The sequence below is a fragment of the Lolium rigidum genome, chromosome 1, assembly GCF_022539505.1.
Source record: "Lolium rigidum isolate FL_2022 chromosome 1, APGP_CSIRO_Lrig_0.1, whole genome shotgun sequence".
In the NCBI taxonomy this organism is placed as follows: Eukaryota; Viridiplantae; Streptophyta; class Magnoliopsida; order Poales; family Poaceae; genus Lolium; species Lolium rigidum.
This window is the reverse complement of record NC_061508.1, coordinates 120,570,751-120,584,621: the sequence shown is the minus strand read 5'-3', so window position 1 is coordinate 120,584,621 and position 13,871 is coordinate 120,570,751. Positions and strand designations below refer to the sequence as shown.

At 45.1% G+C, this 13,871-nt stretch overlaps 1 protein-coding gene across 1 annotated transcript; it reads right to left on the bottom strand.

Moving 5' to 3' along the window:
• Nucleotides 1-413: 413 nt before the first annotated feature.
• Nucleotides 414-8,812, bottom strand: LOC124651057 (RNA-binding protein 42-like). The gene is made up of 7 exons (XM_047190208.1): nt 8,767-8,812; nt 8,112-8,648; nt 7,940-8,037; nt 2,689-2,785; nt 2,508-2,593; nt 2,323-2,421; nt 414-746 (listed from the first exon to the last, which is right to left on the bottom strand). Exons 1-6 carry the CDS (start codon nt 8,810-8,812, stop codon nt 2,368-2,370), a joined length of 918 nt encoding a protein of 305 aa, XP_047046164.1. The 3' UTR covers nt 414-746; nt 2,323-2,367.
• Nucleotides 8,813-13,871: the final 5,059 nt, after the last annotated feature.

Sequence of the window (13,871 nt, the reverse complement as noted above, 5' to 3'; positions counted from 1 at the left end):
TCGTAAATACCTAAGAAAACTGATCTGAGCAAATGACAGCCAGATAGAGCGCAAAGTACAGTAATAGCGAGCAAACTACCGAAAGGACATCACTAACTCCAGATAATCTGAGAGGCTGTGCTACGCATCAGTGGCAGCAGTCTACCAGAGACTTCTATGGCACTTGATTTGACGGGTTCATCAGCTCAACTCAAACAAAAGTAAATTAAACTTGATTTATCCAGGAGCACGAGAAACCCGACAGGCAGTAAACTAACACGGATTTCGCAACAGGACCAGCCCCATTCTGACTCCAGGGCATGGGCGAGCACAAGTGAGACATGCTCACATATCTAAGAAGACAATAACAATCATATATGATCTTGCACTGTACTTTACATGCTTTGGTTGGTCAGAGGTTTGAACAGTAAGTCTTGGATAATTACTGAAAATTCTTTCAAAAATAATGCACAGTTCCTAAAAACATCTCTAACTTGCAATACAATGACGACAGCGTTATATCAAAACAAAGCTGATTGTACATACAACGTTAAGAGTCAAGGATGCAAAATGCCATGCACAACAAGGCTAACATGTAACTCTCGCAAATGTAACATCTATTTGTCATCAGAGAGAACAATGCTTAGTAAGCTGTGACAATTCAACAGGTATATCAACCTCGTGCACCTTGAGCAGTGACATAAGATGTAAGAGTGACTAGCCAGTGTATCTTTTAGATGTCCTTCATCCAAACTCCAAAGGCAGCACTGCATGACACAAGCCATCCATCAACAATTTGCAGAGGTAAGTGCAAGTTGTACAATACTTCAGATAAGCAGCTTGCACGCACTGTAATAATAAGGTTTTGGGTCTACAAAGGAAAAGAGCCACCAACACATGACCCTACATATAATAAAGTAACAGATCGCTTGTGTTGGTTAACTTAAAATACTAAAAAAAAGGAGACCCATGGGCACTAGCACCCAGGGCATATTCTTATAGAAGAAGCTAAGTGAGCCACAAATCCGTGTTCGAGGAGATTCGAACCCAGGTTGCGGGGTAGCCACCAACTCAAGCTAACCATCTGACCCTCCGGTCATTCTCATTAACTTAAAATACTAGTGAGTACGAATCCGAGTGAAGACACTCACCAAATCTGTGGTACGGATAGGTTTTAGTCATTCAGTGATAGGGCTTCCGGCCTAGTGACAACGAGACAAGAGAAACTAACATATATATTTATTATAGACAGAATACAAGTACATGCCAGCCAAAACCAATTAATCAAAGTAAGCAGACTCACAATCAACCACTCTTCAGTCTGCTCTACAAAATGGATGAATGTCATCTGGGTCTAAAAATGGTGCACTGTATTACCACAACTGATAATGGTTGAGTTCGGGGTTTGATTATATGTTAATTGCTATGAGGACATAGCCATGCCACTCCAAGCAAGGCTGACAGTGTTCAGGTCTGTCCACTCACAAGAGCAAGTCAGGAAATTGCACCTACAGGGGGGAGCGAATCTTCTCCTATTTGAGTAACTGAGTTACCATCTAAACTTCACAAAATTGGCCGCAACCTGATAACTCTACACTCTGTGTTCTTGGTTTGGAAAGGCAGGCATCATGAACGTCAGAGATCGGACAGATGAAAGGTGTGTCAGTTGTACTGCCTCATGCAGACGGAACACCACGGCTGCATCAACCACCCAAGTGGGCTTTTGTAACAAGCGAGCATTATTCACTAGAAGCTGGAGGAGGGAAGTATTAAAGGTGATCTCCTGTCTATTTCTAGGGTCAGAGAAGAGACATGTAGGTTTTGTCTCCCCTAGCTCCTGAGCCACCGTAGGATTGGAAGTTTCTTATCATGGCGCTAAATCAAGCATGTAGTTTTTTCATCAAAGGATGTTGCATTGGTGTGCGTTGTTCTTGGATTCAATCCATCAAACAAATCGAGTTATCCATTCATAGGCCATGAAAACCCCGCACCAACTTATAGTTGTGAGGATATTCGTGGTCATTCCAAAAAGATGAAACACAGCCTTAAGAAAAGGAAAATGGAAAATATAAGACAAACCGAGTTCATTCGAATACATTCAAACCAAGCAGAACAATCTGAATTCGTCTATAAGCAAAAAACTAGACATTACAAAAATAATAAAATATAAAGATCAAAGTCCTTGCTACTGCTTCCATTTCTTTGTATTTTCTATTAGAAGGCCTGTCACAAAGCCACAATCATTCTATAACAACTGTCTGGCTGGGTTTGAGAAACAACTACGGAGTGAATCAATGTTTTTTTTTTATCAAAAGCTATCATGTAATCTGGAAAAGGACTTACAGCCTTTTTTCTACAGGGGCCACCCTGGTCTGCCTCAATAGAGCTTTACTTGTGAAGAATGCCCTTCTTGGCTGTTTTAGGCTTCTTCTGAATGTGGTTCTGAAAGATGGGGCATATAAAAAAAGTTAGAGCAGACAAGGAGAGAAACACGAACTTGGCTTCAAAAAAGGAAACAAGGTATAAACCTTTTGCCTTTGTAGAGCCTCAACATCTGTCCTTTCCTTCCAATTGCTCTTACGCAATTTAATCGGGCGGTTTCCAACATACTTTCCTGAAAGAAGTGAGTTCAAACATAATAAGATACGAGTAAACAGAGCTTGTTGAGGAGTGGAAACTTTGTCAATAAAATTCAATGGAAATGCAAACCATTCATTTCTTTTATGGCTCCAGCCAGGTCTGTAGGGTTTGAAAAGCTCACAAATCCATAACCTTTAGTTTTGCCAGTCCTCTTATCTCTGACAACCTAAAAACAGGGTACAATGTTATGGTTATTTAACATCAAGTGTAAGCCAGAGTCTGCAGATAAGAAACAGCATAAACCAGCTGCATATAACTCAACATCTGTCTTAGCCACGCGGAATTTAAACAGTACAACCGAACTACTATAGGCCTTAAGCTATATAGGCGAGGAATCATGTTATACCAAAACTATGAAACTGAGAAGCTTTATTCTGTACAATATTAGCAATTTTACTCCAATTACTACCTGTGTTTGTGATACACGGATAAGTGTATTTTGAACATTGTAAGGTTTTCAACAGCAATTTTGAGAAACGAAAACCAATGGTATCAATTTCATTTGAACAGTCATTCATGTATCTGTATATCAGTCGCAAAAACAGACAAAGTTTGGTCGCATACATAGACATAGTTTTTACTTTGGAAGGGATTTTCTCCAAAGTATAGTATTTTGGCATTACTGCTTTCATACAACAGCTTATTCAAAGCAAAATAATGTCGGAACTGATATGGTTCTTAAATGCGTGGGTGAAAGTTTGGGCACATCTGTCCTAGCTTCCGTGGTTTCGATAACGGTTTGTATAGAATATCTTCTCAAGGCCAGGCACGAGTTCATCTGAAAGGCACTTTTCCCTGGTTCAGGGGTCATCTCAGATCTAGCAAGCTCACGGCTATTATATCTGTCAGGATCCCGAATATGAAAATAAACAATAGGTTAAGCAATTAGATCCAGGAGAGAAATTTACCTGGAACTGGTTGCCTGCTGTGAAGACTGCTGGTGGGATCCTTGTTGGTGTTAATTTTGATTTGTTTGATGTTATTAAATGGGAGATTCTTTCTTACTGTGTGTCTGTTCAGATTAAATCTAAAAAAGATAATGCCATTTGGAGAGTGATTGCTGTGTATGGGTCTGCTTATGAGGAACACAAATTAGACTTTATCAATGAGTTGCATAATGTTATGGCTTGTTGGAATGGTCCTACCCTGGTTGGGGGTGATTTCAATCTCATTAGAGAAAAGTGTGAGAAAAACACTGGAAACATCAACCAACACTGGGCCAATCTCTTTAATGATTGGGTTAATAAATTTAGTTTGATGGAAATTAAAAACCCTAGTAGGCAATTTTCTTGGGCAAATAATCAGGATAATCTGGTTATGGCTTTGCTTGATAGAGTTTTTGTGACTACTTGTTGGGATGCTCTCTTCCCTGCTAGTAGCTTATCTTCAAAAGCTAGAATTGGGAGTGATCATACTCCTTTGGTTGTGGATACTGGGGCTTTGAAAGTTCCTGTTTCTAAGCAATTTAGATTTGAGAAGTGGTGGCTTAACATTGAGGGTTTTGATCAGGTGGTTGCCAAATTTTGGCAAGCCCCTTGTCATCTCATTAAACCTATTGACGAGATGGAACTTTAAAATTAGGAATACTAGAAAAGGTTTGAAAGGTTGGGCTGCTAATATTGAATCTGCTCAAAGGAAGAACAAACAAAAATTAGTTGCTTGAATATGATCTGCTTGATATCATTGCTGAAACTCAGTGTCTTTCTCCTGTATCTAAGAAAAGGATGAAAGATATTTCTGTTGAGCTCACTAAAATTTGGACTAATGAGGAGATTAAAGCTAGACAGAGATCCAGGGAAAGGTATATCTTGGAAGGTGATCGTAACACTTCTTACTTTCATTCTGTAGCTAATCAAAGAAGAAGAAAGAAACAAATCACGTCGGTTGCAAGGTGATGAAGGTATGGTGGAGGATAACAAAGGTATGCTTGGATATTGCTGTTAAGTACTATAAGAATTTGTTTTGTAAAGAGCCTTGTCTTGATGTTGATATAGTTGATGATTTCCGGGACCCGGATGATATGGTGTCACGGAATCATAATGATATGCTTGATGCACCTTTTGCGAGAAAGAGATAAAGGATGCTATTTTTGGCTCTTATGCTTGAAGGTGCTCCTGGCCCGATGGTTTCTCTTTCTTATTTTATCAACATTTACGGGAGCTCATTAGAGCTGATTTCATGGATATGGTTAAGGATTGGAATGAGGGAAATCTTGACCTTTTTAGGCTAAATTTCTCCCTGTTGACTTTGATTCCTAAGGAAGTTGATGCTGTAACTATACAGAAATTTCGACCTATTGCTTTGACTAATTGTAGTTTCAAAATTTTCTCTAAATGTGCTACCAATAGGCTAGGTGTGGTGAGTGAGAAACTCATTTCTCCTAATCAGACTGCTTTTATTAAGGGAAGATTTATTCTTGAGAGTGTGGTCTCTGCCCATGAAGTTATTCATGATGCTGTTCATAGTGGAAATACTGGTTTTATTTTTAAACTAGACTATGAAAAGGCTTATGATAGGGTTGATAGAGATTTTTTGCTTAGAGTCATGAGGTTGAGGGGCTTTAGCCCCAAGTGGATGAGGATTATTGAGGGTCTGCTGTATAATGGTTCTGTTGGGGTTAGGATTAATGATTGCAATAGCAATTTTTTCCTTACTAGCAGGGGTGTTAGACAAGGTGATCCTATATCACCCATTCTTTTCAACTTTATGGCTGATGTTTTTACTAAAATTTTATATAAAGCTGCTTACGGTGGAAGGATTGCTGGCCTTATGCAAGGCATGGGGAGGGGGCATCATCGGTATGCAATATGTCGATGATACTCTACTCTTCCTTGAAAAAAGTTTGTCTTCCGCCATTAATCTAAAGTGGATTTTAGCTTGTTTTGAACATATGTACGGGATGAGAATCAACTTTCATAAGTGTGATCCGGTTCCTATTAATGTTCTTGATGGTGATGCACAACTTTTTGCTCAAACTTTGAGTTGTAAGTTGGGTGAGTTCCCCTTACGGTATTTAGGGGTACCTCCGCATTATCGTAAGCTTAAAAAGAAGATATTCAACCTTGTTGTGGATAAAATTATTAAGAAAGCTGCTTGGTTGGAGAGGCAAACTTCTTAATCATGCTTGCTAAGCTAGAAGCTGGTTAGAAGTGTGTTGGCCGAGTATTCCAATTTATCCGCTTAGTGTGATTAAATTCCCCAAATGGGCTATTACTGCGATTAATTCTCGGATGGCTCACTGTATCGTGGGATAATTATGAGGGGCACCATAAGTACCACCTAGCTAATTGGGGTTTGGTCACTAGGAAAAAGGAGTATGGAGGTTTGGGTATCCACGACTTATCGAGAGATGAATATTTGCCTCTTAGCTTCCTGGATTAAAAGATATCACCTGGATGATAACAAAATCCGGAAACGAGATAGTAGATAGCAAATATGAGGTGAATAACCCTAATATTTTCTCTTGTTACGATCATGGGGCCTCCCTTTTTGGAAAGGGGTGCTTTGGGCTGCCAAGGCTGCTAAGATGGGTTATATGTGGAAAGTTGGTAATGGTAGAACTATTAAGTTCTGGGAAGACCACTGGTTTGGGTCTTGCTCTCTAGCTATTCAATTCCGGGAAGTTTATTTCCTGCTTAATGAGCAAAATAAGACTATTGCTGATCTGTGGGATGGTACTTCTCTGAAAATGACTTTTAGAAGGTGTTTTGACCACAAGCTTATGTTGCAATGGATGGAGATTCAGCAAATTGCACAAACTCTCTGTTTAAATGATTCTAAAGATTGTTTGATTTGGAAATGGGCAACAAATGGGGTTTATAGTGTTAAGTCCTTATATGCTGTGGTTAATTTTGGTGGGATCCAAACCATTGATATTCACTGTGTTTGGAAAATAAAAGTGCCCCCAAAAATTCATTTCTTCCTTTGGTTGCTTTCCCATAATAAGCTTCTCACTAGAGATAATTTGGTCAAAAGACAGAATGTTGATGATCTGACTTGTGTGTTTTGCAATGAAATTGAGTCATGTCAACATTTGTTTTTTGATTGTGTTGTTGCTGCTAACTTGTGGGAAAGGGTTTTAGGTGCTTTCTGGGTTTAAATTTGAATATCTCAAATGTACATGATGTTGCTGCTTTGTGGGCTAATAGAAAGAAATATAAAAAATGCAATATGATTTTTGCTTGCTGTTTTGAGGGCTATCTCGGATTACCAGAAATGACCATGTTTTCAATCGGGTACAATGGTTTGGCATGCAGGTTTTGTGGAGACGCTTGCTAAACAACTGTGCTCAGTGGAAAATCCTGTTGAAAGAGGAGGAAAAAGAAGGGTTGATTGGCCTGATGAACAGGTTGGAAGGAGTGGCCGGATTGCCACCAATGATATTGTGGCGGGATCTCGGGTGATTCCACAGAAGAAGGCAAGAACTACTCTGGAGGTTTGTGACAGAAACAATGCGAGGGGAATGGGCCCAATGCTAATGACTGCGGAAGATTTGGCAAGAACTCTGGATGCAAACGACCTGGTCCTGGTGGGAGATGGAGCTTGTTTTCAGGTCATGGGGAGGCAGTGACTTTGCCTGTGTTCTTCTGGTGGTTTAGTTCTATGTGTTTGGCTCTCGCGTGTGTTGTCTGGAGTTGTAATAAGTATGGTTCCCCTGCGAGGAGTTTGATGTGTAAGGTTTTAAACTGCTGGAAAATGCTGTAAGACTGAGATGTTTGGTTTCAATATATTGGAACCGGGGGCATGCCCCTTTTTCTCTAAAAAAAATAAACAATAGGGGGGGTGACCAATTGTCCACATCTTGCCTAAATCCTTTGTTGAATACAAGTACTGAATTACCCACTTATTCTGGCTGGACCACAAGTAGCGAGTAGACGAATTTTGCAGGTTGCTCGGTGCATCAGAAGTCTTGTTCAACTTTTGCTATCCAGATTCATATCAGACCTATGCACCTAGCTGAACTACTAGGAAGTGTATTAGAAACTGTCCAGTTATCCAGACTATTTTGTTAAAGACATACTTTCAGTCAGTTCAGAATTAAAAGAGAAGACATTCAAGAAATAATAATTATTTCTCAAACTATTGCTAGCGCAGATAAACTGGATTGAGAACTTGTACGCTTGACCAACAATATCTTTTTAGGTATTTGGGACAGAGAAATGTAGAACTTGTGTGAAGCAAAATATTGTCGTGATATTGAACTTGTGCGTTATTTAGAAAGGTAGTGTCACAAAAACCTCTGAAGATATCAAGAGATTGTAAACACTGAACGGTAGAGAAACACTGATAGCAATTTAAGGGAACTCGGGAATTTACTTGCCTTTGCCATGTTGAAGGAGGGAAACCTCGAGAAGGCTTTGGAGAGAACATCGTCATTAACTTCGTTCCCTAGATCTCCGCAGAACAACCTGAAGTCATCTGCAAAATAATCGCGCACGGAATGAGCAAAACTGGCGTTCTGACGAAAGGCAGCGGTCGGACCGAGGACGTACTCTCGGGCCACTCGGTGAGGGTGGGATCCTCCCAGGACTGCCCTGCGGCGCGGCGCGGGACGGCCTTCTTCTTGGCGGCGGCGTCGGAGGAGGAGGCGTTGGCCCTGGCGGCGGAGGGGTCGAGGACGTCGCTGGTGGCGAGGGCGGCCTTGACGCTCTCGAGCGCCTCGGGGGTGATGGTCTGCGCGTCCCGCTGGAAGAGCTGCTGCGCCTGCTGCAGCTGCTGGTACTGCTGGTACTGGTAGGTCGGCACCACCGGCTGCTGCTGCTGCTGCTGCAGGTGGAAGGGGAGCGGGAAGTAGCTCGCCCCCGCCGGAGCCGCGGATGACGACGAGCCGGGCGGCGGAGGCGGGAGGTTAGGGTTCGACATCTGCGCAGCAATTCGGAAGGATTCGTTGGTGAGGGAGGGTGGGCTAGGGTTCCTTGCTACCGACGGAATCGAACGGAATTGGGATCGAATTTTGGGGATCCGAGGAGAGGAGAGCCGGTTGTCGTCAGAGGAACAAGGAAAATCGTCCTTTTGTGATTGGGCCTCCACTTGGCCAGCCCATTAGAGCATATACGAACATTGAAGTGTTGAACTGCTTGGGCCTTCGTCTGAAAAACAGAAGGAAAAAAATCCATAGGAGATGCTCAAAAAAATCCATAGGCGTACAGGCTGTGTATATATAGTTGGGAAGGATGTCCCAGAATGTAAACATGACATTTGCCAACGTAAGATGAACCTTTCTGAGATTGTAAGGACATGTATAATGGTGATATCTTAGCAGTACCACGTAGGATAAATGCTGATGTGAAGGAGAGAGAATGTTGAAAGAAGGGTTTGCCATCTCTTAATTAAGAAATGATCTCTTAGCACAATGTCTCTCATCACAAATTTAGGATATCTAATTACTAGAGATAAAACTGAAAATAAACCATTGTACATCATATTTTGTTGTTATATCTAAGTTACGTGGCAACGCTAAGATAAAATAGTCTTATCAATCATTGCACATGCTCTAAAGATGCTTCGTCAAGATCGGCGACACGTGTACATTCCCATCACCCGCGTACAGCTTAAGACTCTGTAAGGCTAGCCATAGTGCTAGTATCATAGCTAGTATCATGTATATTGGTCCCACAAAAATGCTGATGTAACATAGGTAGATACTGTATCATAGTGCATGTCACGAGAAAAGTTAATGGCAAACAAATCTTGTGCACAAATTTGCATTGAGATTCTAAAAAGCAATAAATATAGCATGACTATGATACTACTTCATGATACTAACCACTATAGGGACAGTATCATACACAAGTATCATATGCATGATACTACTACATAATACTTACCACTATGACCAGTCTAAGGTCTTGGGTAGGTCGGACAACATGTCACCCGAGCAAGAAAAGAGAACTTGCCCCATACTCCTCTAGTCCTCCTTGTCAAGGCGCACTGATAAGGACGCGAGATGAGCGTGCCAGAGATGGCTGAAAAAAAATAGTCGCCTTCGCGAGGTAGTTTGTGATGGAAGTTTGGTGGAGATGCTCTAATGCTGGCTTATGAAAAAAAATAGTCGCCTTCGCGAGGTAGTTTGTGATGGAAGTTTGGCAAATGCTGTGGAATCTGTCTCAGCGAGGAATATACTGTTGCTCACGTAGCTACTCATGTCTGATGGAACAATCTGCTTGCTTAAATGTTGATACCGACAGGGAAAGGAAGCAGGAGAATCAGGAGCATTCGGGCAACTTTTCTTGTTTGTCAAGACTGAAGAGATCGGCGGCTGGGGAATATTGGGGACAAAGCATAGCCGCCGCTATCGTCGGATCAATCTCACGTGGCTATCGCGGTAGAGGCACGCACACCGGACCCATGTCCTAGAGCAGATTCCGAGTCGTACACGGATACGTGAGCCCGTGGCCGACTCGAACAAGACAACAAGGGCCGACCCTATACATGCCGGGACGCGGTACCCAATAGGTACGACATTCACAAATAGCAGGCGATTCCCTAGCTGCTAATTAGCTTCCACGAGATACTGCGTGATCCGGCGATCGATCACGTATGGGTTACGCCATCAACCCTTTGTCCTGCGTGAGCTTCGGCGGGAGCAAGTCCGGCAAGAAGAGGGCCGCCAAGAAGCCGGAACCAGCACCAGCACCGGCGCCGGTCGCAACGACTGATCAAGCGACGGCGCGGGGAAACCAGAGTGCCGCCAAGAAGCCGGACCCGGCGCCGGTCGCCGCGACTGATCAAACGACAGCGAGCGCCGCCAAGAAGCCGGAACCAACACCGGCGCCGGCCGCCACGACTGATCAAGCGACGGCGGGAAACCAGAGTGCCGCCAAGAAGCCGGAACCGGCGCCGGTCGCCGCGACTGATCAAGCGACGGCGGGAAACCAGAGGGCCGCCAAGAAGCCGGAACCAACACCGGCGCTGGCCGCCACGACTGATCAAGCGGCGGCGGGAAACCAGAGCGCGGCCGCGGCGTCGACCGTCGTCGGCGCGAAACGAGCGAAAGCAGCGGCAGTCAAACGTCGCAAAGCGGAGGCGGCCCCGTACCGTGGCGGCTTTATGCCGTATCGCCCGCTGTATAGCTACAACATTGACCCAGTCGCCAATTGCATGTACTTTTGGGGGAGTGTTGGCCAGATTATGTGCTAATCGTCTGTTACAGCACATACGACTGTTTCTTTAAGCCTATCGGACACAGTGAAAAAAGCTACTTATGTATATTTGTACGTTGTCGGTGGATGATTGCTGTACTAAGCTGCTTATGTACTGTTGTTCAACATTGAATTTCTACTTTTGTTTGTTTATCTATCCCAAATCTTGTGAAACTATACTTGCTAGGACTAAATGCAGTATGATCAACAGCCAAATAGTGAGATAGGCTATTGGGGTCACAACATACTAAAAAAGGAATAGGAACCTATCCGAAACCGCCGCCGGAATTGCTTGTCGGTATAGATTGCTTCGGAGCTGAAATAATCCCGCATGATTTGAGCATGGCCCTCGGCTCTATTCCGGTTGATGGTCACACGGCCGAATTGCGATCCCCGTCTCGGCCTCCAAAAACCATCGTTCACAATGAGCATCAAAGCCATCTCCAAGTCTACGACATCCTTTGGGTCTTGGTCTTCCATCATACCAATTACTGCAGATTTCTTGGCCCTTGTAGATCATCTGAATGCAGATCAAGAAGTGCCAAGACAATCCATTACGGTAGGGCACATGAACTCAGCTGTACTTTGTAGTGTCGATAGTCATGTTGTCAGCAGACAATCCATTACGGACCAATAGTCACTGCTTAAACCAAGCATTCGGCCATAGTAGATGGACCTGACGATATCTGATTTCCCAACACCAGGAATCCCCCACACGGAAGTCACACTAGAATTTTTAAAATACTGGCCAAGGTCATTCCCTTCATCCTGGCGCCCAACAAGTTCATTTTCATCAGTCCAGTGAAGAGCCATATTTTCTCTTGTCTTGCCATAAGCCTTCATCTTGCCTTTGTCATGTACCCAGAACTTATACATCAGTTTATTTTGAATTAATTTGCTCTCAGATAGATCTGAATATGATACCGCGAATCTCGATATTGTTAAACAAGACTTAGACAGCTGTCTGTCAGATCAAGGTTGAACACTATGATGAAGCATATCTGGATATTGGTAAACAAGACATGGATAGCTGCTGTCAAACCAGTTTGAAGACCTAGGATCAAGGTTCTAATTTAGAAACTCGTCAACTTAGCCAAACGGTAGGTTGATTTAACGAACCATGTAGCCACTGCTTAATTAGGGATCGATTTTGAACAAATCTGCAGCATCACAAGACTAAAAATCTTGGTTTTTTCAAACTGATTCAGTAGATGGAACTTGTTCCAGTATAGCCTGATCCTGCAAATTAATTATAAACACATACTAGTCAACAATAGTCTAGCAGCCAAATCGAGGCTACACGCAATTTGTAGGGATTAAATGAACAATGTTGGCTTTACAACTGAAAGAGCATAACCATGGGGTTAAATGGAGGAGGATGCTTCATCTTTGTTTGGGGTAGTGTCGGCCTGAGGTAGTGGCAACAATTTGTTCATTGGCATCATTGTCTTCCCACTGCAACAAAACTACTGTAAGCGTGAAGGTTGCAGTCTCGTAAGCAAATGCGAAACACCTGGTTTAGTAATACAGACCCTACAACTTGTTAACTAGAAAATCAAAAATTAAAAGGTTGGCAAATAAGTTACACTGCCAATTTCTTAGGTTATAGAACATGTGACATGCAAATTTAGCTTTACTGAAAGGGTCCAAATTAAATATCAATGTTCGTGTGGGCTTACCTAAGAAGATACATATATAGAGCCAAATGGGACAAATAGTTGAGCAGCGTTGATGTTTTGCCGAACAACTTAAAGCTTAAGAGTGATGAAATCGGTGGTCGAAGCTGTGAGCCAGAAAAGTTAAAAGAGTGAGGGCATGTATTGGCAGGGAGATTAGTATATGCACCTGCTGTAGACCTGTACCGAAGAGAGGCTTTCGAAGGGAGACCGCCGTAGACCACGGTGAGGTGAGGCCGCGACTGGACGGAGGAGTGGATCCGTTGCGACGTTTCGTCGAACAACAGAGCTGCCGCGCGCGCGTACTCACTCCAGCGATCGACATAGCCCATGGGGCCAGGAGAGGAGAGTGGAGAGTGACACTGAATCCATCCATGAGGAGATGCAGAGCAGACCGTCAAGAATAACTGGATGGAGATCGACGGAAGAGTCAGCACAGGAACAACAATGGCGAGACAGATCGCGAGCCCACCCGGGAGCAAGCGTGGGAGTGAGCTAAACAGAGCTTAGGGCATCTCCAACCGGGCGACCCAAACGGACGCGCTGGGCCGTCCGTTTTGGGCCGTTTGGGTCGCCGCCCGGACACGCGGACAGCGCCCCACGTCCGCGTGTCCGTTTGGGTCGCACGCTGCGCCCAACGCGTCGACCCAAACAGACGCCACGTGGTTCGTCTTCCTTGCGCGGCGCTGCGCCATGGCAGTGCCTCGACGGGACAGTCATGGCGGGCGGTGGAACGCGCGGGAAAGTTCCCGCGCGCACCAAGCTTCCCGCGCGCGCGAAAACGCCATTGGCGCGCGCTCGCGCCCAAGTTTCCCGCCAGGCCGCCGGCTATAAAAGACGGCGGCGGTCTCACACTCCGCAACACCATCCTCCCCCTCCACCTTCTCCCTCCCCTCTCCACCTTCTCCGTCGCCATGCCGCGCGCCCTGCAGGCCACATGGGCCAAGCTCTCCCTCGCCGCCCGGGCCGAGTTCCCGCGGACGGTGGAGGAGGAGCGCGCGGACTCGCGGTGGGTCGCCGACGACGAGGCGCTCCGCGTCGCCGCCGAGGCGGCGGCACGAAGGCCGGTGACGCGGAGATGGTGGAGGCGGCCGCGGAGGGCCGGCACGAGACCGCGGACGGCCGGGTACGAGGCCTCGGAGGAGGGCGGCCGCCGCGGAGGAGCCCGTCCAACGAGGAGGACCTCGCGCCGGCGAACATCAACGCCGCCATCGAGGAGCGACTCGCCGACCTCACGCGCGTGACGAAGGAGCACGAGGGCATCTGGCGGGCCGGCCGCCGCCGCTTAGGCGACCTCCTCGGCCAGAAGAACGAGCTGCTCGCTATGCGAGCAGCCCGTCACCTCATCCAGATGCCGTCCCCCGAGCGGCGCGCACGGGAGGATGCTGCGTCGGCGGAGCGCGGCCGGCAAGAGCGCATGCGCCGGCGGGAGGAG